This window comes from Peromyscus californicus, unplaced genomic scaffold (genome assembly GCF_007827085.1).
Source record: "Peromyscus californicus insignis strain IS unplaced genomic scaffold, ASM782708v3 Scaffold_11__1_contigs__length_118956290, whole genome shotgun sequence".
In the NCBI taxonomy this organism is placed as follows: Eukaryota; Metazoa; Chordata; class Mammalia; order Rodentia; family Cricetidae; genus Peromyscus; species Peromyscus californicus.
In genome coordinates, this window is record NW_026294402.1 from 148,040 (window position 1) to 171,043 (window position 23,004).

Below are 23,004 nucleotides of genomic sequence, written 5' to 3' on the forward strand. Positions count from 1 at the left end.
ACAGGTTAGACCTTTTTACTTAGGTAACTTGAGTCAAACCTTTCAGAAACTTTAGCAGAGGATTATTTCTGTCCCTCCAGGTAAAGAAAAGGCTCATGTTTATTTGGTGCTTGATTTCTGTAGTTGCACTTTGCTTGAGCTGCTAAACATGCAGAACCATGATTCAATGTGGTGAATGTAAGTCCCTCAACAAATGAGTGACCAGGCCCTACCCCCAGACTATTCCAACAGCCAGGCCTAGCCCCTTGAGGCATGTGGCCAGGCCCTGTCTCTCAGACTACTCTAATGGTTTTAATGGCCATTTCTAGCTCCTGGACATACAGGTGACCAAGCTCTATCCTACAGAAAAAAAAAAAAAAAGCCTAAGATCAGGTCACAAAAATCTCACTAACCCCTGAGTTTGCCCCAATATCAGGCCAGAGAATCCCAGCAATCCCTGAGCTTGCCCCAAGATCAGGCCACCCTGGAAAGGTCTTCTTCCCAAGAAACCCTATATAAAGCCTGCCTCCTGTTCAGTTCTTTGGTGCTTTTCTCCCAAGCAGAGGCAACCATCCTCTTGTGTCTTTCCCAATAAATTTCTTGTGTGAGGTTTGTTGGGCAGTGTGACTTTGTATTCTTTGGCTTCCAACTGCTAGGATATCTTTCCTCTCAGACCTGTAACATTTACAGTGTATGCAAGTTATACATGGACTTTCAGACAGAAATAGAAAATAAATGAATCCAAAATAATCCTTGAAATATTGAGATCATCTCATCTAACTAGTGGTTGCTTCAAAATCTAATGTCTCTCCTGGAGGCAAGTACTATTTGCCTCTCCTCCTCCTTCCCTCTTCCTCCTTTTGTCTCTTTCCATTATATCTGTATAGTTTCCATCTCTGTAGCTTAAGCACTTTGATGTCTCAACCTCTGCTGTGTTCTTGTGATCTTGATGCTGTGGTTAAAGAACCAATAATGTTTGTTTGATATAGTAAAACCATCTTATCATTTACATATGTGGATTTTTAGTATAGAAGGCTTCAGAAATAATGAACATGGGAGAAAAAAACAAACGTTCTTTTTCCATGTTGCTAATCCTTACTTGTAGATTTAGGGAGGCAGTGAGTAACATTCTTGAATTTTCTTCCTAAAGTTGAGAAATTAAAAAACAAAAAGGCAAAGGGAAATCAGCATGTCTTCAGCTTTCTAATGAGAAAAGTGATGGCAGACTTCACTGTAAGTCTGTGGCCAAGTAGACATTTCACACTTCACCTCTGAGTTACAGAAATACACTGTCCTTGTTTACAGCACTGACTGTCTGCTTAGGAAAAAGCTGGCCCTGTAACATTGGACCAGAAGGAGCATGTTAGATCCTACACACTGGCTGGTTCTGAAAAAGACTAAAGAAAAGGGCAGGGACCAGTGAGCCTGGCTGCAGTATAATGGGTCAGCTAGCTTTGCTGCTGTCATGGGAAGCTGCAAGCAAGGAGGTAGGTAAAAGTTAGGAATGTTAGAGGAAGTTTTAGCTCTACTTAGCTATTAACCTAGAAATATGGTCAGTATAAATGAACCATCCTTAATCCCTGGAATGTATGACACTAGACTCAGCATTAACCCTTCTGGGTGATAACCTTTTAACTTTTGTCTTTGCTCCAAGATTGTTATGGATTTTAAGCACCCAGAGGGTGTCACAGTACAAGTTATGTTGCCTCGTCGGAGTTTGCTGGTGATGACAGGAGAATCTAGATATCTTTGGACTCATGGGTATGTATTGTGATGACCTTAGTTACTGATGGGAAACTTTCTGCTTTGTGAGATTTCTCATTCTTTTCTGTCTGAGATGCTGAAGCCATGTCCTGTGCCTGTACATCAAATCATTTGTGTACAAGCCTTCCAAGATATATGCAGGTTTTTTGTTTGTTTTGTTTTTTAATACACTACCTTTTTCTGAAAAGATTTCAAATTTAAAGAAAAATTATGTGTAATAGAGTAAACTCCCTCCACTTTTCACCTGTAGTTTTCAGTTATGAATACTTTGCTACATCTTTTACTTTTTCTCACCTGTTATCATCATTGCTTTTGCATAATCATTTGAGAGTAACTTTCAGCATCATAATTTTTCTTCATTTTGGTGGAAATGAATCTTTAATTGTTTGAAGACAGAACATTATACTGCTAGAATTTGTGTGTGAAAGTATTTATATATGTATGTGTGTATATACAAATAATTAAAATAATGCTTAATTTTATATGAATTCCTTTCTGCTTATAAATTTTAGCTGACACATTTCAAATATTCAGCAAAATTATCATGTTATTGTATTAGTAACCTGTTCTAAGTTTTAATTAAATAATTACTGAGAATAGATTCTTCTCTCATATAGTACATCCTGAACACAGTTTCCACTCCCTCCACTCTTCCCAGCTCCCTCCCACCTCCCCTCTCCCCTAGATCCACACTCCCAGTCTTTTTCCTTTTCAGAAAAGAGCAGACCTCCAAGAGATGACAGTCAAACAGGACAAAAAAAAGATACAATAAGACAAGGCAGCAGCCCTCTCATCGAGTTCTGGATAAGGCAACCTAATAGGATGAAGAGTCTCAAGAGCAGGCAAAAGAGTCAGTGATACACCTCTTCCCACTGTTAGGAGTCCCACAAAAACGCCAAGCTAACAACAGTAACATATATGCAGACGACCTGGTACAGACTCATGCAGGCTCTGTGCCTGCTGCTTCAGTCTCTGTGAGCCAATGTGTCTTAGTTAATATTTCTATTGCTGTGAAGAGATACCAAGACCATGGGAACTCTTACAAAGGAAAACATGTAATTGGGGCTGGCTTACAGTTCACAGGTTTAGTCCATTAATGTCATGGTGGGAAGCATGGTGGCATTTAGGCAGACATGATGTTGGACAAGGAGCTTGAGAGTTCTACATCTTGATCTGCTAACTTGAGCTTCTGAGACCTCAAAGCAGACCCCCTAGTGACACACTTATTCCAACAAAGCCACACCTACTCCAACAAGGACATACCTCCTAATAGTACCACTCCCTATAGACCAAGTATTCAAACACATGAGTCTATGGGGGCCATTCCTTTTCAAACCATCACACCATGTGAGCCCTGCTTAGTTGATTCAGTGGGCTGTATTCTCCTGGTGTCCTCCATTCCCTCTTATTCCTACTTTTCCCTCTTCTGCAGGGTTTCTAGATCTTTGAGGGGAGGGACCTGATGAAGACCTCCAGTTTAGCTTCTCTCCCTCACATAAAGTCTGACTGTGGGTCTCTGCACCCATTCTCATATGCTGCTGGAGGAAACCTCTCTGATGAGTGGACAAGGCACCTATCTATGAGTACAGCAGAATATCATTCGTAATCAGTTTGTTAATTTTTTTTTTTTTTGCCAGTTTTTTTTGTTTTGTTCCTGGCCATCCAGGCAGTGTAGGGCATAGTCTCCTTCTTGTGGGCCTCAAGTTAGTCTCCTTGTGGTGTGGGCCTCAAGTTAAACCAAGCATTGGTTGGCGATTATCACAGGTTCTGTGCCACCATTGCTCTTTTACATCTTGCAAGCAGGACAGATTGTAGGTTGAAGGTTTTGTGGCTGAGTTGGGCCTAGTTTTTCATTCCACAGCCTACACAATATCTTCTTGAGCCAATTTGACTATAATGTAGTGGTGAAGGCTACATGTAGGAGCCTTTCCTCTCTGTAGGTATAGATGTAGATGTAAAATTTAGAGAGGAGCTTAACTTCTCTGCATTCAATGAGCTTTATAGATGTTTTACTCAGAAATGGGGCTCCACTTTCAGTTTCAAAGAATGATCTTCTGTCCTAGTATCAGCCTGTGTTATTTAGGAATCTCCTAAGCACCCCCTCAGCCAACAACACAAACAAGTACAACCCAGTCCCACCACTGGAAGCCTTGCCTGCCTACAAAAGATGGCCAGTTCAGACTCCATATTCTCTATTACTAGGAGTCCTCATTAGGGTCACCTTCATAGATTCCAGGAATTTGCATTTCCACTCAACCCCTGATTTCCCCCACCCATTCCAGCTGTCCCTTCCTGTACTCTCTCCCTCCATCCATTCGCACCCACCCCATATGATCCCTCTTGCCCCTGTCCCCACCCCTGCCCCAGTCCCCCATACCCTTGCAAAATCTACTTCCCCTTCCCAGAGAGGTCTATGCTTCCCCATTAGAGCCCTACTTTTTACTAACCTCTCTGAATCTGTGGATTTTAGTTTGATTATCATTTACTTACAGCTAATGTCCATTTATATGTAAATATCATATTTGTCTTTCTGAGTCTGGGTTGCTGTAGCAGGAATCTTAAATGGTCTTATTAATAAAATCAAACCTGGAGCCAGGTATTGGGGTGAATGCTGGAAGATCAGAGAAGCAGAACCTACCTCACCTCTCCAGTTCCTCAGCTGATACTGTTTCCTCAGACTGGAAGCCTCTGAGTCCTCATCCGAATGGGTCTCAGCTGAACTGCTGCTCAAAAGCCTGAAAACTTAACCAGCTAAAAGCTTCTAGTTTCTGGTCTTCATGCCTTATATATCTTTCTGCTTTCTGCCATCACTCCCTGGGATTAAAGGCTCACTTCTTGGGATTAAAGACGTGTGTCACCATGCCTGGCTGTTTCCAATGTGGCCTTGAACTCACAGAGATCCAGAGGGATTTCTGCCTCTGGAATGCTAGGATTAAAGGTGTGAGTGCTACCATTTTCTAGCCTCTGTATCTAGTGGCTGTTCTGTTCTTTGACCCCAGATAAGTTTATTAGGGTTCACAATATTTTGGGGAACACAATACCACCACAGGTTGCCTTATTCAGGATAGTCTTTTTCTAGTTATATCCATTTGCTTGAAAATTTCATGATGTCATTTTTAAAACAAAACAAAACAAAACAAAACTGAGTAATTCTCCATTGTGTAAATGTACCACATTTTCTTTATCTGTTCTTCTGTTGAGGAATATTTAGATTGTTTCCAGTTTCTGGTTATTATGAATAAAGCTTCAGTGAACATAGTTGAGCAGGAATCCTTCTGGTGGTTCTTTGGGTATGTGCCCAAGAGTGGTTGATATAGCTGGGTCTTGAAGTAGATCGAGTCCCAATTTTCTAAGGAACCACCATATTTCTGAGGAACGCTGTGTACGTTTGCAGGCTCACTAACAATGGAGGAGTATTCCCCTTGCTCCACATCCTTGCCAGTATGAGTTGTCACTTGTGTTATTGTTCATAGCCATGCTGACAGGTGTCATTCAGACATCCAGTTTTGACTAGCATCTTTGTTGAAGATGCTTTCTTTTTCTCCAGTGTGAATTTTTGGCTTCTTTATCAAAAATCAGGTATCCATAGGTGTATGAATTTATGTCTGGGTCTTCCTTTTGATTCTATTGATCAACTTGTCTGTTTTTATGTCAGTGCCATGAGGTTTTTATTACTAAAGCTCTGTAGTACAACTTGAACTCTGGGATGGTGATACTTCCTGCAGTTGTTTTATTGTTCGGGATTGTTTTAGCTATCCTGGGTTTTTTGTTTCTCCATATTAGGTTGAGAATTGTCCTTTCAAGGGCTGTAAGGAATTGTGTTGTAATTGTGGTGGGGATTATGTTGAATCTGTAGATTGCTTTTGGTAGGATGGCCATTTTTACTATGTTAATTCTTCCAGTCCATGAACATGAGATATCTTTCTATCTTCTGATATCTTTTTCAGTTTCTTTCTTTAAAGACTTGAAGTTTTTTTACATACAAGTCTTTCACTTGCATGAGTAGAGATTCCCCAACATATTTTATATTATTTGTGTCTATTGTAAAAGGTGTTGCTTCCCTGATTTCTTTCTCAGTCTGTCATTTGTATATAGGAGGGCTACTGATTTTTTTCTTTTTTTAGTTAATCTTGTATCCACCCACTGTGCTGAAAGTGTTTATCAGTTATAGGAGATCCCTCATGGAATTTTTAAGGTCATTTATACATAGTATTATATCATTTGCAAATAATGACACTTTGACATCTTCCTTTCTGATTTGTATTCCTTTGATCTCCTTTAGTTGTCCTTTTGCTCCAGCTAAAACTAAAACTTGATCAATAGAATCAAGTACTATATTGAATAGATATGGAGAGAACGTTGTCTTGTTCGTGACTTTAGTGGAATTGCTTTGAGTTTCTCTCCATTTAATTTGATATTGGCTATAGCTTGCTATAAACTGCCTTTATTATGTTCTGGTATGTCCCTCGTGTCCATAATCCCTCCAGAATTTTTATCATGAAGGGGTGTTGTGTTGGAGCCCACCAGGTTTCCTAGTGGCTGTACCCAGCATAAGAGGTTGATTGGAACATGGGCCTGGGTACCAGGTGACTGTAACTAGCAAGGTGAAGGTCTTTTGCTCCACCCCTTAGCATTATTATAAATAGACCTTTGAAATAAAGTTCTGGGCCCGTTTGGATAAGGATCCAGGCCTACTAGAGTCTATCCTGTGTTTTCTCTCTGTTTCTCTCCTCCTTACTTCTAACTAAGTCTCTTATCCCTCATTCCTCAAGAGTCCTGGGGTAAATAATGGTGGGGGCTGGTCCCCTAAAGTGTTGGATTTTGTTGAAGGCTTTTTTGACATCTAATGAGGTGATCATGAGGGTTTTTTCTTCACTTTATTTACATGGTGAGTTACATTCGCATATTTTCATATGTTGAACCATTCTTGCATCTCTGGCATGAAGCCTACCTGATCATAGTGGATAATCTTTTCTGATGTGTTCTTGGATTAGGTTTGCAAGTATTATATTGAGTATTTTTATATCTGTGTTCATAAGAGAAATAAGTCTGTAATTCTTTTTATTTTTTTAGCCTTTATGTGGTTTGGGTATCAGGGTAACTGTGGCCTCATAAAATGAAGTGGACATTGATCCTTCTATATGTGTGATTTAAGCTGTCCTAGTGTTTCTTTTGGGATGGGGAGATTATGTTTGGGGCATAGATTAAAAAAAAAATTGGGAAGTTATCTTGGCAGATTTTTCCTTTGATGAATATGTGGTGTCCTTCCCCATCTCTTTTGATTAATTTTAGTTTGAAGTATATTTTGTTAGATAGTAACATGGCTACACCAGCCTGCTTCTTAGGTCCATTTACCTGGAATATCATTTTCCAACCCTTTACCCTGAGGTAATACCTGTCTTTGATGTTGAGGTGTGTTTCTTGTATATAGCAGAAGAATGGATCCTGTTTTTTAATCCATTCTGTTATTCTTTGTCTTATTAGAGAATTGAGACCATTGATATTGAAAGATATCTATCAATGACCAATGACTGTTAATTCCTGCTAGTTTATTGTTATTGTTGGTGGTGATGGTGTGTGTATGTGCGTGTCTGTGTGTGTGTCTTTGTGTGTGCTTCCCTTCTCTTGGTTTTGCTAGTGTGAGACTATTTATTTCTTGTGTTTTTATGGGTGTAGTTAATATCCTTGCTTTGGATTTTTCTTCTAGCACCTTCTGTAAGGCTGGATTTGTAGATAGATAACGTTTAAATTTGACTTTATCATGGAGTAACTTATTTTTTCCATTTATGGTGATTGAAAATATTGCTGGGTATAATAATCTGAATAATCTGAACTGGCATCTATGGTCTCTTAGAGTCTGCAGCAAATCTGTTCAAGCCCCTTTTTGCTTTTCGAGTCTCTATTGAGAAATCAGGTGTAATTCTGTTAAGTCTGCCTTCATATGATACCAATCCTTTTCCTTCGCAACTTTTAATATTTTTTTGTTTGTTCTATATGTTTGGTGTTTTGATTATTATGTGGTGATGGGACTTTCTTTTTTGGTCCAATCTATTTGGTATTCTTTATGTTTCTTGTGCCTTTATAGGTATTTCTTTGTTTAGAAAATTTTTTCTTCTATGATTTTGTTGAAAATATTTTCTGTGCCTTTGAGCTGGGAATCTTCTCTTTCCTCTATTCCTATTTTCCTCAGGTTAGGTCTCTTCATAGTTTCCCAGATTTCCTGAATGTTTTGAGTCAGAAATATTTTAGATTTAACATTTAACATTTTCTTTGACTGGTGTATCCATTTCTTCTATCATATCTTCAATACCTGAGATTATCTCTTCCATCTCTTGTATTCTGTAGGTGAAGCTTGCCTCTAGATAGTTCCTGTTTGTATTTCTAAATTTTTCATTTCCAGAATTCCTTCAGTTGGTGATTTCTTTATTTTTTTTCTATTCCCATTTTCAGGTCTTGAACAGTATTAACTTGTTTCCTTCAACTGTTTGTTTGGTTTTTCTTGGCTTTCTTTAAGGTATTTATTCATTTCCTCCAATTGTTTGTTTTGGTTTTCCTGGCTTTCTTTGGTCATGGGCAAGGCGAGGCTGCAGCTTGTGTTCTGTTGCAGAGCTGTGGCTGACCCTGAGGATTGGGTCTTGGGGAGCAGGGAGACTGGACAATGTCATCAGCTTTCCTGGTCTTCTGGTGGTGTGGCCTGTGATTGAGCATGTATTGTTTACTTGTGTTGGGGGATGTGTGGTTGAGTAGGGGTTGTCTGCCCAAGTTGAAGGCTGGGGCACAGTGAGGAGATGGGGAGGGGAGGCCAAGGTGGGATGAATCTGTGGGATTCAACAAGAGGGGGGACAGGCTGCAGCTGGTGTTCTGTTGCAGCCCTAAGGGCTACCCTGAGAATTAGGTTGGGAAACAAAGAAAGTAGAGAAAGTCCTTTCCTGGGCAACATCTTTTTCAGGTGTGGCCAGGGTGAGGTGGTGGGATTCACAGGATGTATAGACAGCCAGTGGCGAGACTATTATTGATTATAAAAGCTCTGCCGATAGCTTAGGCTTATTTCCAACTAGCTCTTGTAACTCAAATTAAGCCGTATGTTTTAATCATGTTCTTTTACATGGCTTGGTTGCCTTTACTCTGTATTGCCCATGCTGCTTCCTCTGAGTCTCCTGGCATCCCCTCTTCTTCTTCCCAGCATCCTCTCTGCCTAGAAATCATGTCTAGCTATGAGCCATTCAGCTTTTTATTAAACCCATCAGTGACACATTTTCACAGTGTACAAAAAGATTATTCCATAATACTTCTCAGATAAGCATTTTGTCTTCTTCCCAGCATCCTCTCTGCCTGACCCTGACCATGATATCCCTATGCTAATTCCCTGCTGGGTTCCACCCTCCTGCATGCTTAAGGGAAGTTCCTTGTCTGTGTATCATGCATATTGGGCGTTAACAGCTTAGATGCAAGATTGTAAAGTGTTAACAGCTTAGATGCAAGATTGTAAAGCATGGTAGCGAACTTCTACCCTCCAGGGTTCTCCCATTGTGCTGTAAGCCTGTATTTAAGATCTCCTCCCTCCTTCAATAAAAGGCATTCGGCATTAAAAAAAATAATAAAATAAAATAGGAAAAATTGCTTGCCAAATCTCCCCCCCCCAAAAAAAAGAAAATATCTTATGTCCTTAACAAGTAGTTATTTCTGAAAGTTTGGATTGTAAGTCATACTGATGTTTAAAGCTGGTGTAAGAATTGTACATTCTTTGTTATATTTTTAGGAGAAAAAAATAAATCTCAACATTATTTTTTAAGGTTGCTATTAACATTTATTACATTAAGAGTGACTGACTGACTGTGTGTGTCTGCATTTGCATGCTATGGAAAGAGATGGAGGAAAAGGTGGAGGTAGTCAGAGATGGGGAATAAAGTGATAGAAAAAACAAACACTATACCAACTATTGAGATGCTTGTTAAGATCTTTGGTGAAAGGGAGAATAAATTGAAATAAGCATGGCAGCATAGGAAATCAACTTGATAATAACCTTTTGATGATTATTCTGGAAAAAAATAAAACAAAATCCCAAAATGCTATATGTACGTTCTTTCCCAAGTACATTGTAATTTGTAGAGTGTCATAGATTTGAAAAGGTATGTTAATTCCAACATTTATAGTGCTCCCTAAATATTGTTGTCACTATAATGCCAAGTAAGTTATTTTATTTGTTGTCTTCAGAATTACACCCAGAAAATTTGATACTGTCCAAGCATCTGAGCAGTTCAAAGGTGGAATAATCACCAGTGACATCGGAGACTTGACTTTAAGCAAGCGGGGAATTCGAACATCATTTACGTTCAGAAAAGTGAGGCGTATGCCCTGCAATTGTAGTAAGTCTCTAATTTCATCTGTGCTACAGCAGAATAAATGTGGTATGGAAACCCTTTAAGGCCATCAGTACTTAGTAGAGCTTTTTCTTAACTTCTCCATGAGATCTGCTGTACTCTGTCTGTGTTAGGCTTTCACTTCTCCAAGCTACCTTCATTAGTGTTTATATTCTTTGAAGGCAGAGGCTATGTTTTATCATTTATTTACCTGATATTTGGTCCTTTTACATTGCTGAGTGCCAAGAAAATGTTTTAGTTTTTGAAGTAATAGCTAAGAGTGTTGGGATTGTAAAGCATTAATTGTGCAGAAATGGCTTTTGTTGGAAAGGCTTGTCAGGCTCTTGATTTTTCTTTTTAAATCTCAACAGAGAAGTTGGAGATGATAGATTGCTTGTGTGGGTAAGGGTGACTCTAGGGGAGTAAGTAGAGGTTTATATTCTAGTCAGTTTGAAAATCTGGATCTAAAAAGAACTGCACACATAGGATGTTGTTCTGACTTGTTTATATGAGTGTGTTCTTCCCTAGATTAATTTTCATGGACTCAACATAAAATTCTTTTACTTTATAAATGATAATTTGTAATGAGAGGAATCAGAGAATGCTTTTCATATCACAGGTGTTTCAATTTGGGATAGCCTGTAACAATAACCATTATATTTAGCTGCAATCTTAAATAAATAAAAAATCTTTTCTCTCAGTGCTGGTGACATGGTTCAGCTGTAGCTCTTTTGGGGGACCTGAGTTTGCTTCTTCCCAGTGCTCATGTTGTCAGGCTGTTACTCCAGCTCCAAAGGATCTGATACTTTCTGGGCTCCACAGGCACCCCCCTCCTCCATGGCATACATACACAGAGACATATACACGTGAATAAAAATACAAATAAATATTAAAGTGCAAAGCCTCTTAGATCTGAAGATGATAATCCTGTTAAAAAACTTGAAATCACTGTATTTGTGAGGCTGAAAATGAGTTTTTGCTTATTTTACTAACACTGTCAATAAGTTTATAAAGTGCGATACTTTAAAGATGTTTGGTATTTGATGAGTCTCACACTACTGGCAGCCTTATAAGGTACAGAAACTAAAGCAAAGCTCTAGTTTTCAAGCTACTTAAAAATTCATTTGGACAGAGAAGCTAGGTTTCTTATGCAAATGTTTCTTTGTTGTGGAAAGTTATTAATTGTAAGTGAAACACTAAAAGCATTTCACTTAGCATTTCTTTTTATTTAGCTTACAGATTGTTTTCTCCTTTTCTTTCCTCTTCCTCTTTCTTCTTTGACAGTTTGATGCATATATAGTAAATTTTGGTCATTTTCACTCACCATTACTCTTCTCCCACTGACTCTCTTTTTCTCAACAACCTCCCCCTCAACTTCTTACTTGTTTTCTGACCAGTTATGTTTACTTAGAATTACTTGTTTGAGTGTGGTGTAGAATTATTTTCTGAAGCACGGACAACTTATCAGTAGATTCATAACTGAAGAAAATGACACCTCTTCCCCTAGCAATCATTAACTATCCCTAGATCCTGTCCATATATGGATTTTACTTGATACCCTAGTCTTTTGCATAAAAATAAAGTTAACATTGCTTTACTTATTATTTAATAAATTTAGTTTTGATTTATTATTTATTTATTATTGATTGATTAATTGAGATGAATCTCACTCTGTAAGCCTAGGCAGCATGGAACTCACTGTGTAGTACAGAGTGCCTTCAAATTCTTGGTGGTCCTGCTGCTCAGACTTTCAAGTGGTGGAGTTATAGGCATGTGCCACCACACCTGGATGCAAGAGCTTTTTCTTCTCATTTAGGTTATTCCTCGGTCTGTGACAGACAGAGGAAGGCCACACCTCCCTCCCTTCCAGAGAGTAGTAAAGAAGCATGGAAGCTGGAGCGAGAGCATGTTCATCATGTCTATGATTTGATTGCAAGACACTTCAGCAGCACAAGGCACAGCCCATGGCCACGCATCGTGGAATTCCTGAAAGCTTTGCCAAGTGGTTCTATAGTGGCAGATATTGGATGTGGAAATGGAAAGTACCTTGGCATCAGCAAGGAGTTATATATGGCAAGTAACTCCTGCTCCTGTTTTTTTAATTTGAAAAATATGGGGGGCGGTTCATACATGTGTACTGTATTTAACATCATTTTCATTCCTTCCTCTCCCAATTTCTTTTTTTTTTTTGGTTTTTCGAGACAGGGTTTCTCTGTGTAGCTTTGCGCCTTTCCTGGAACTCGCTTTGGAGACCAGGCTGGCCTCGAACTCACAGAGATCCGCCTGGCTCTGCCTCCCGAGTGCTGGGATTAAAGGCGTGCGCCACCACCGCCCGGCTTTCCTCTCCCAATTTCAGTTCCACCTATGTTTCCTTCCCTCTTTAGTTTATGACCTCTTATTGCCACATAAATATTTATATGTATATATAAATACAGCCTGCTGAGTCAATTTATTATTGCATGTGTGTGTTTATTTGTGTTTGTGTGTATATATGTGTATGTGTGTGTGTTTAGGGATGACATTTTGGGATTACATAACCTACGAGGGGCACTCCTCCTTGAAGAAGACTGATTCTCCCTCTCTCAATAGTCACTAATTGCCCATAGCTCTTCATGCAGGAGTGGGGCCTTGTGAAATTTCTCCCATCCACATTAACATGTCAGGTGTGTTGTCATTGTTCAGGTCTAGCCATATTTAGGCAGCCATATTGTTGAAATTCCATGAGTGCAGCTTCCCTGTCATATATAGAAGATGCTGTATTACAGCGGATGTCCTGTTCCTCTGGCTCTTAGAGTCTTTCTGCCTTCTTCCACAATTTTTCTGCTTTGTGCATCTGTTTTAACTTTCCCCTGTTAGGATGCCTCACTATAGAAATCCTCTCCAAAAATTCCTTTCTAATCTATAGTTTATAATCATGAAATAGTTTATTGATGATCACATTACAAAGTAAAACCTAAAGACGGGAAAAAGTTGCAAAGAATATAATGCTCACAAATATCTAGGCACATGAAAAAGAATTGGAGGAGTCTTGGGATGATACCGCAGTAGATAAAATGCTTGCCACAGAAGCATGAGAACCTGAGTTCAGTCCCTAAGCACCCACATAAAAAGCTGGGTATGGTAGAATATGATTGTGATCCCAGTGCTGGGGACAGTGACATGGTTCCTCAGGCTCAGTAACCAAGCAGCCTAGCTTAATCAGTGAGCCCCAAGTTCATTGAGAGATTTTTTCTTAAAAAACAAGATGGGCAATTCTTGAGGAATGACCCCTGAGGCTGACCTGTTGTCTTCATACTTACATGAACACATGCACACTTACCCACATGTGAACATACAGACGCATGCACACACACACACACACACACACACACACACACACACACACTTAAAAGGAAAAAATATTTGACATGTTTCTTAACTTTTAGTCTGCTGTGGCCTAAATAACAGTATATACTATGACAAGGAACCACTACATGGAAAGCACAAAAATAGAAACAGTAAAGTCTAGTTCCAAACTATCAGCTATAAGTATACCTCTTGCACTTCATCAAAGATGCTTTTTTTGCAGCAGATGGAGACTATTACAGAAAGCCACTAATCAAAATGCCAAGAACAACTGATGATGAGTTGTTGAATGGCAACTGATCCATCTTCAGCACAGCCACTACACCTGAATAATAGAGACTTGTTCCTGTGCCTTCTGGGTCTAAACCTAGTGCTCATTTGTTTTAAGTACCACCTCATAGATTTAAAATTTTACCAAATTTACTATGTCAGATCCAGTACTAAAGCTGTTTCTAGTTCTGCAAGTGTTTGCTTTCTTTTGTTATCATTTCTTTCTTTGAGCCACTTTTTGTCTTCTTGCTGTGTGAAGAAAGTTCTTTGTGTGGTAGACTTTGATGTAAATATTCATCACTGCTCTGTGATGACTAGAATTTTTGTTTCTCAAGCTTGGGAGTGAAGAATGGAAGGAGAAAGGAAGAGGGAGGGAAGGGAGAGAGTGAGAAAATGAATGAGTCAGTCTATATTCAAGTTATTGAAATATCTCAGATTGCTTACAATCTTAGCTTCCTTCCCCACCCTTGATACTTTGTACTGACACAAAGGAACAACTACTACTTCAGTTAAGGGAAGGTAGAGCTGACAATAAGGAACAGATGCAAAGTAGCTTTTCATCTAGACACAATGTGAAATCCATGGATTGTTGTCATGTATATAGTTCAATTTTAGTTTGTGAATAGCCTACTAATTTTGCTCACATTGAAGAAATAGGTTTTTGATGTGTCACATAAAATTCCATCCCACAGTTCAAAATAAGATAAACCAGATTTGATGATACATGTCTATAATCTCAGTTCTTGAGGGGCACTTGGGCTACTTCAAAAGCAAAGAAACTGAAAAACAAAACACAGAAAACAACGTGTTATATATAGCCTTGGCCACCCTGGAACTTGCTATGTAGATCAGGCTGGCATCAAATTCACAGAGATCTCTCTGCTTCTGCCTCTTCAGTGCTAGGATCAAAGGTGTGTGCCACCATGCTTGCAGGATGTTAACTTCTTAAAAACTTCTTCACAAATGTTTCAGAATAGACTGTGCTTTGTGACAAAAAAAGAAAGAGGAAGAAGACACAAATTTATAAAAATGAAGATTAAGTATCATGTGGTATCATTCACCACATACTCCAATGATTACAGAATGTTATTAGAAATTAGTTTGAAAATTGATAGTCTAAAGAACTGGAAAACCTAGATGAAGTAGAATTTCTTGTTGCATGACTTACTGACTTGTAATGTGGTTGTTTGCTTATGTATATGAAGCATATGTGAGTAGTCTAAGGTATGAAATAAACCTCTTGTGATATGTAAACTAAATGTTACAAATTGCTTTCCCTATAACAGATTGGATGTGATCGTAGCCAGAACCTTGTGGACATTTGTAGAGAGAGGCAGTTTCAGGCCTTAGTCTGTGATGCACTGTCAGTTCCATTCCGAAGTGGGTCTTTCGATGCTTGCATCTCCATTGCTGTCATTCACCATTTTTCAACTGTGGTGAGTATTGCTTCTCCCTCTGTAAAAGCTTGTAACTAAAGTGGCAGAAAAAGTTTGTGTGTATGTGACTCAGTATAAGCCTTTCCTTAAATTTTTTTCTTTTATTTTTCTAGTTTTTGTCATGGTTTCAACACGAAGTATCCTCCAAAAGTAAATAAAAAAGGCTCATGTGTTGAAGGCTTGGCCCCAAGCTGGTGGCTGTATTGGAAGGTGACTGGGTCATGAGGGTGCTAACTCCATCAATGTGTTAACTCATTGATTACTTTATGCTGCATAGACTATGAGGAGGTGGGGCCTGATTTGAAGTAAGGAGCTCACCAGTAGAGTGACTTTGAATGGCATTCTTTTCCTGGTCCCCTTCTATCTGCTGCCTGGCTGCCATCAGGTGAGCCAGGATGCCCCCTTCTCTAATGAGTCCATCATAGCCCTAGGAACAAGAAGCCAGTGGCCATGGAGTGAAACCTGAAAGTCTGTGAGCTAAAATACATCTCCATTTTACATTGCTTTCCTCAGGCATTTCACCACAGTGACAAAAACTGATAAAAGTTCTCTTTGATTACTTACCTCATAGCCATACTGTAGTTTTTAGTCTTTGGTTATTTTTAGTGGTTACCATGGCACCCAATATGTACCCATGACCTTAGTCTACCTTGAGTTGTTATGCTTAGCCCTTCTAGCAATGTAAGACATCAGAACGCCACTTAGCTCCTCTGACTTCCACTGTGGTATTGTTTTATATTAGTTTTGTTGTTTTAAGCTCTTGATTTTTTTTTGTACTTTTCAATATTTACTCTTTCTAGTCTTCCTTCTTAGAAGCACTTTTAAAGGTTTCTGAAAGACTAGCTTTCTTTTGCTTGAAGAATTCTCTTTGCTATATTTTTTTAAGTATTTATTTATTTAGGCACTAAGTATTTAAATATTGGTACCACATCCTCTTTTTGTGTCATTAAACTCTATTTAAAACAATATTATTTTGACTATAATTTGAATTCTAAATTGATAATATGTTCTACATTTTGCTACCCTTTTTAAGATTTCTGCTTCATTCTTGGTGATTTATGCTGGCTTGAATTCTAGATCAATTCTCTGTGGAGATATATGTAATTTACTATGAAATTAATGTGTTTTGTACTATTCTAGAATTTATTTTATATCTTCATTGAAATTTTTTTCTAGTTTTATGGACGTATTAGCTTAGTTTAAAGTCCTTTTGGTTTTATTCATTCATTTTTTAAAAGGAAAAAAAAAGTCCTTTCTTGTTTTATTCTTGACTGGACACAGGATAATAGTTGTTTTAACATGTTAATTTATAATCTAAGTCATTGCAAAGTAATTGAAATGGTGATATATCAAATTTTTAATTTTATTTGCATTTACTTACTTTAGAGTGAATGTGTGTATGTAGGTGTTGATGTGAGTGTCCACTTGCCATGGGGTACATGTGTAGGTCAGAGAATAGTTTTGAGATTAAATTCTCTCCTTCCAACATATGGATTCTGGGAATTGAATTCAGGTCATCTGAAGTGTAAATCTAATTAATCTTATCAATAAAAACCAGGAGTCAGATATCAGGGTAAACACTTCAAAGATCAAAGAAGCAGGAGAGCAGCCACAGTTTCTGATCATCCAGTCCAAAAAGCCTGAGACCTGTCTCCACCCCACCTTATCACTTCCTGTCTCCTCTCTGTATAGACCTCCAGACGTCTGTGGTTATCTAGTGGCTAGCTCCACCCTTTGACTCCAAGCAAGCTTTATTTGTCAGAATACAAGCAAAAATCACACAACATTCCCCCTTTTTATCTAAATAAAAAGTGAAAGTTTTAACTAACATAGAAAAACTATATAAAATAAGTACAATAATTATATACAAATATATACAGGCAATAATTATGTTAACAATGTCTAATCCTTTTGCATTTGACAAATTCAGAGAAAATACTCCATTATCTATCCTATTTTGGTGAGTCCAAAGTGTTGTACCTAATTGACTTTCTATCCTAACTTTCATTACCCACCCCAAACTATCTTTTTATGTTTCACAACCTTATACACTTTATACCTCTTTAGTGAGTTTCTTTTCTGAATTTGGTAACAAGGAAAACTACAACTATAACAATCTTGTCGTCAACTCCATCAGAAACATGAGAAGGATTTAATATTACCTGAGTAAACAGGATGTGCACAGCAAACAACTTCTAAAACTAAGAAATGACAGAAACAGCTGGCTGCCTGGACAGTCACCCAAGGTACCTCTGTAATGCTGGGGCATTCATCTATAGCGTATAGGCCTAGAATATCTGACAGACTTTTCTGTGAAGCAGGATTTTTGAAGGAGTGTCCCACTTTGTCATGGTGAAATTCAACAGTCACTTTCTTTGCTATCCTGCTTGTTCAGTTTCAACAGCATACTGTCAGCAGTTGAGGCAAGGGCAGTTTCTTGCCCAGTTGCTAACTTTTGCCACAAAGAAGTAAACTCCATATGGGATTTTTTCAATGCCCATCATCTTCTCTGAAGTAGATTGATGCTGCCAGGAGCAGACATGCCTCATTGTCTTTAAAAAAAAAAAAAAAGAGCAACAAAAAAACTTATGTTATTAAATCATCTGAAATGCCATATTCTGTAGATCTCTAAAGTGTTTGAAGACCACTTGCCTATCTAAAATATATCTCTGCTTGACTTTGAAAACATACCTAACCTGACTACAAGTTTGATTGTAATAGGTGACTACTAATCTGTATTTCTTCATTATCCTAAATAGTTTGTAATAATAGCATTCAAGGACTAGAAATTTATATGACATTCTTAAATGAGCTGTATAGGCATAATACCTTGAACAAAAGTAGAAATATGTGTATAGTATATTCTAGCAAAAATAACCTTAAATTTGTATCAATATATAAAAATATCTTAAGAGTAAAAACATATATACAGTATAACAAAAATAACCTCAAATTTGTATCATTGTACAAAAATCCTTATCAATGTAAAATATTTAAAACTAGTAGTTTTTTTTTTTTTTGGTTTAAAAGTAGATTCAGTAATCTACCTTTTTATCCTATCATTTATATAACATATATACAGTATAACAAAAATAACCTCAGATTTGTATCAATATACAAAAACCCAAGCCAATGTAAAATATTTAAAACTAGGAGTTGCTTTTTTGGTTTAAAAGTAGATTCAATAATCTACCTTTTTATCCTATCATTTCTGTATTCCCCTTTTTTCAGAACAAGATCTCTGAATCTAATCTTCTTTGTTCTGCTTTTTTTTTTAACCATTACTAATAACAACTTGTATCCTACCCCCCTAAACCATGTCAAATGTCCATAACCTACTGAGTAACCAAAAACCATCTGCTCTGTAGCTGGAGAGTTTCTCTCAAGCTCCCACCAAGCCCCACCAGTCCCGGAGCCCACTTATAAAATAAACATACAGACTCTTATATTATTTAAACTGCTCGACCATTAGCTCAGGCCTACCATTGTCTAGCTCTTACTCTTATACTAAGCCCAGTTTTGTTAATCTGTATGTCGCCATGTGTTCTGTGCCTTTACCTGTTGCCTCTACATGATGCTTCCTGGACATCAGCTGGTGTTTCTCCCCCCTGCCTTCCTGTCCTTTTTTCTCTCCTCTCTAGTCCCACCTATACTTCCTGCCTGGGTACTGGCCAATCAGTGTTTTATTTATCAAATAATCATCCACAGCACTTTCCCTTTTTCTTTCTTTTCTTTTTTTTAAAGGAAGGTTTTAACTTTAACATAGTAAAATTACATAAAACAACAATTATCAAGCAAAAATTACAGTTACAATATTAAAGAAGATATCTATCTTATATTTGTGAGTCTAAGGTTTTATGTCTAACTTATCTTTTATCATAACTGAGGAAATTATAACTAGTCTTTAACTACATCAAAGACCTCAGAAGGATATAATATTATCTGAGAAATGGGAGGAGGATGTAAGCAACTTTCGGGAGTCTTTTAGGGTAGACAGAGACAGCTGGCAGTCTGGACAGTCATTCAAAGTTCTCTTGTAAAGTTGGGGCATCTGTCTTCAGCCCACAGGGCTAGAGTCTCTCAGTCATTTTTTTTTTTCTGTGTCCTGTAGAATGTCTGGCAGTTTCCTCTGTGAAGCAGGAACCTGAAGGACCATTTTGTCAAGCAAAGTTGAGTGGTCACCTTCCTATGGGTCCTGCATGTCCAGTTGATCAAGCAGTCCAGGCAAGAACAGTTTCTTGCCCAAATGGCTATTTTTGCCAAGGTGAAGATAAACTCCATATGGAATGTCTTCGATGCCCATCCTCCTCTCTGAAGTAAATAGGTGCTGCCAGGAGCAGACATGTCTCACTGTCCAGAAAGTCTAAATTTTTAAAACATTTTAAATGCTATATTCTGTAGGCCTTTGAAGTATTTGAAGATTATCTATCTATCTGAAATATATCTATGTATACCTAGAATACTTAACTAACATGCTATAAGTTTGACTATCATAGAAGACTAATTATTAATCTGTATTTCTTAATTATCCTTTACAATCTAAATGAGTTACATAAACATAATACCTTAAACAAGAATATATATATATATATATATATATATATATATATATATATATATATATATATAGAGAGAGAGAGAGAGAGAGAGAGAGAGAGTATAACAAAATTAAGTTTAAACTTGTATCAGTAGACTAAAATCTATACCAATGTAAAACATTTTAAACATAAACTAAAATCTATACCAATGTAAAACATTTTAAACAAGTTGTTGCTCTTTAAAAGTAGATTCATTAATTTACCCTTTCATCCTATCATCTCTGTATCCTATATATCTATATCATATCCCCTTTCTTCTTTAGAAAGAGGTTGCATTTATAATCAACCTGTTTTAAATAAAAATATTGGTTTTTCTCTGTCCCACACCAGAGGGATCTTCTGATTTAGGGCACAAGAATCTCTTAACCATTTTTTTTAAAGTAATATGCCTGGGTTTAGAGAAGGAGTGAGCCAATTCCATCTCCAAAGCCAGCTTGGTATATTTGGGAATTTGGGCGTAGCTTTTCTTACTACTTCCTGCTGGAAGAGGGTGTTGTATCTTATGGGGACATAAAGAAAATTTTAGGATCATGGAGTAGTCCATGAAGGTGTATCATCTGAGCCAGTTGCCTTGAATCCGATCTGGATGTTGGATCATGTGGGCCATGGTGTCATCGGAGACCTTTCAGGGTGTCTTGGCTGGTCAAACCTGATGTATCTTAATCTGAAACAAATCCATAGCCTCTGGCTTTCTGTGGAAACAAAAGCAGAGCCTCCTTTCCAAAGCAACATATCCTTACATCCAAATTTTGAAATCAAAGTACCTTTAAAATATCCATATTTGTTTAACTCAACAGCTTTTACGATCAAATGTTTTTCTGCAGTTAAAAATCCCAAAGACAACACAATCCAGATTCTCTGTGTAATATCCATCTTTACGTGGCTTATTTTTTATACTGCCTTTACTGTCTCTTTAAAGACTTTATTTTTAAAAACTATGTATTTCTTTATATAACTGTATATATTCCTTTTTCTCTCTCTTCCAAGCCTACGTATATTTTTACATACATTGTAAAGCATTAAAGTCTTGTTTCATCTGAATCTGTCTTATTGTGTAACTATTGCTTTAAACTGCAGCATTCTAAGACTGAAACAGCACTGTGGCTGCTGGCTCCGCCCACCTCAGCTTTCCAACATGGCGTTGGTACACTTTACTGCCAGCTCTGGGTTTGGAGCTATGTGTACCATCAACTTTAAGAAGCAGTTCTATCAAAGCAGCGCATAGCTCAGAAACCTCTTTTTTTTTTTTTTTTTTAAACTAGCAAAGGCTAAATCCACCATGCAGCAGCATAATGTGCTGCTTGTAGATGCCTCATTCACACCATACTGCTGGTCAAATGCACACGCCAGGAACCCGCCAACTTGAGAGAGACAACTAGGAAGCTATTTTTAGCTCTATTTTGAATTGCTTATTAAGTATTCTCAGGTTTAAGGTGGAAACTCAAGCTGTTGGGTGCCATTTGTAGCTGGAGAGTTTCTCTCCAGCTCCTGCCAAGCCCCGCGAGTCCTGGAGCCCACTTATAAAATAAACACACAGACTCTTATATTATTTAAACTGTTTGGCCATTAGCTCAAGCCTACCATTGTCTAGCTCTTACTCTTATACTAAGCCCATTTTTGTTAATCTATATGTCGCCATGTGTTCCGTGGCTTTACCTGTTGCCTCTACATGATGCTCCCTGGACATCAGCTGGTGTTTCTCCCCCCTGCCTTCCTGTCCTTTTCTTTCTCCTTTCTGTTAGTCCTGCCTATACTTCCTGCCTGGGTACTGGCCAATCAGTGTTTTATTTATCAAACAATCATCCACAACAATATGCAGCAGATCTCAAAAAGGTTAAAGGACCATAGTTTGTTATGTACATCCATAGTACAAAAACTTAATTCCTAGTTACCTGATAGAGACTCAAACTCAAAATCATGTACAGGAAGCTAGATGAAGCCTTTTTCTAGAATTAGTACCCTATATGACCATTGATAACATGACAAAAAGGTGTATATATATATATATATATATATAAATTTTGAGATATTTATACCTTAAAAAAAAGCTTTAAAGAATCAAAATAAAACCAAAGGAATATGAGATTAATGGCAATAGATTAGTTTGGTTTGGTTTTTTATTTGTTTGTTTGTTTGTTTTTGTCCCATATCAGGTGGCTCTTCTGACATAAGACAGATTTTGGATTTTCCTTTAACAAGCATGCTTGGGTTTAGAGAAGGAGAGAGCCGCACTCCAACTCTCAAGCCAAGTTTAATTTTTAATTGAACTAGGACTACAAAAAGACCATTTGCATTATGTATCTATAGAGAACAGCAGAAACAAACATTTGGGAAGATTTATAAAATTTTATCCTGTTGGAACTGTGCTATATCAATTGACCAATTTAGTCTTTTCCTTGGGACATTTTCTCTGGATGATTTGTTCTTTCTCTTCAAATTCCTTACCTGGATACATTCATTCTCCTTGAAAGAGAAAACAAAAACCCTTCCCTCCTCCTAACTTTGGGGAGTTTCCCTTTTGGCAAGTTTTAGCTGATAAAAAAAAAAAAAAAAAAGCATTTGTTAGTCTTATACGTTAGTTTAGATTGAGTGGTCATGCTGTTTGATGAACCATCACCTCTTCTAATCAAGAGGTCTCTCATTCAAATCTAATTTTTATAATATTTGTTATATGGTTTCTCTTGATATTTTGGTCTTATTTTCTTAAGCTGACCTATCATCCAGAGCAGTATGTTTTTTTACAAAAGGCATTGGGCCCTTTATTTGTTCTGGGTAGGAGTTTCCCCCATGGTGACAGGGAATGGGGAAAATGAACCAAATTTGACATGGGGGCCTACAAGAGATCCCTTACCTGTTCCTTGTTGATCTGCATTCATTTGTCCAATGTCAGCTTTTGCCACACCTTCTTCTGTTTGTATTATTCCTAAAAAAAAAAAAAAAAAAAAAAAAATTGTTTTTAGGAATGCCGTGCCTACAATCCCTTTTTAGGTGACCTTGTTTGCCACAATTAAAACACCTGATTTTTCCTGAAGCCTCTGGCAATCACCTCTCTTATCCAACCATCATCATATTTATGAGATTCAGTATTGACTGTATCTTGGATTCATTCCTCTATGGGTGCTGATCTTGCCTTTAAAGGTGTAATTGCCCTTTTGCATTGTGAATTAACATTTTCAAAAGCCAAAGATTCAATTATTACTTGCCTAGTTTCTGAATTTGATATCATTCTATTTTTAGCTCAAGTCAATCTTT

The 23,004-nt window shown here is 37.6% G+C and overlaps 1 protein-coding gene across 1 annotated transcript in view; it reads left to right on the top strand.

The window, feature by feature from the left end:
• Alkbh8 (alkB homolog 8, tRNA methyltransferase) overlaps positions 1-23,004 on the top strand; it is a 51,584-nt gene that overhangs the window by 20,344 nt on the left and 8,236 nt on the right. The window contains exons 8-11 of the mRNA XM_052751352.1: positions 1,634-1,740; positions 9,958-10,109; positions 11,920-12,176; positions 15,005-15,154. Coding sequence (XP_052607312.1) covers positions 1,634-1,740; positions 9,958-10,109; positions 11,920-12,176; positions 15,005-15,154 — 666 coding nt within the window. The remainder of the gene's footprint in view (positions 1-1,633; positions 1,741-9,957; positions 10,110-11,919; positions 12,177-15,004; positions 15,155-23,004) is intronic.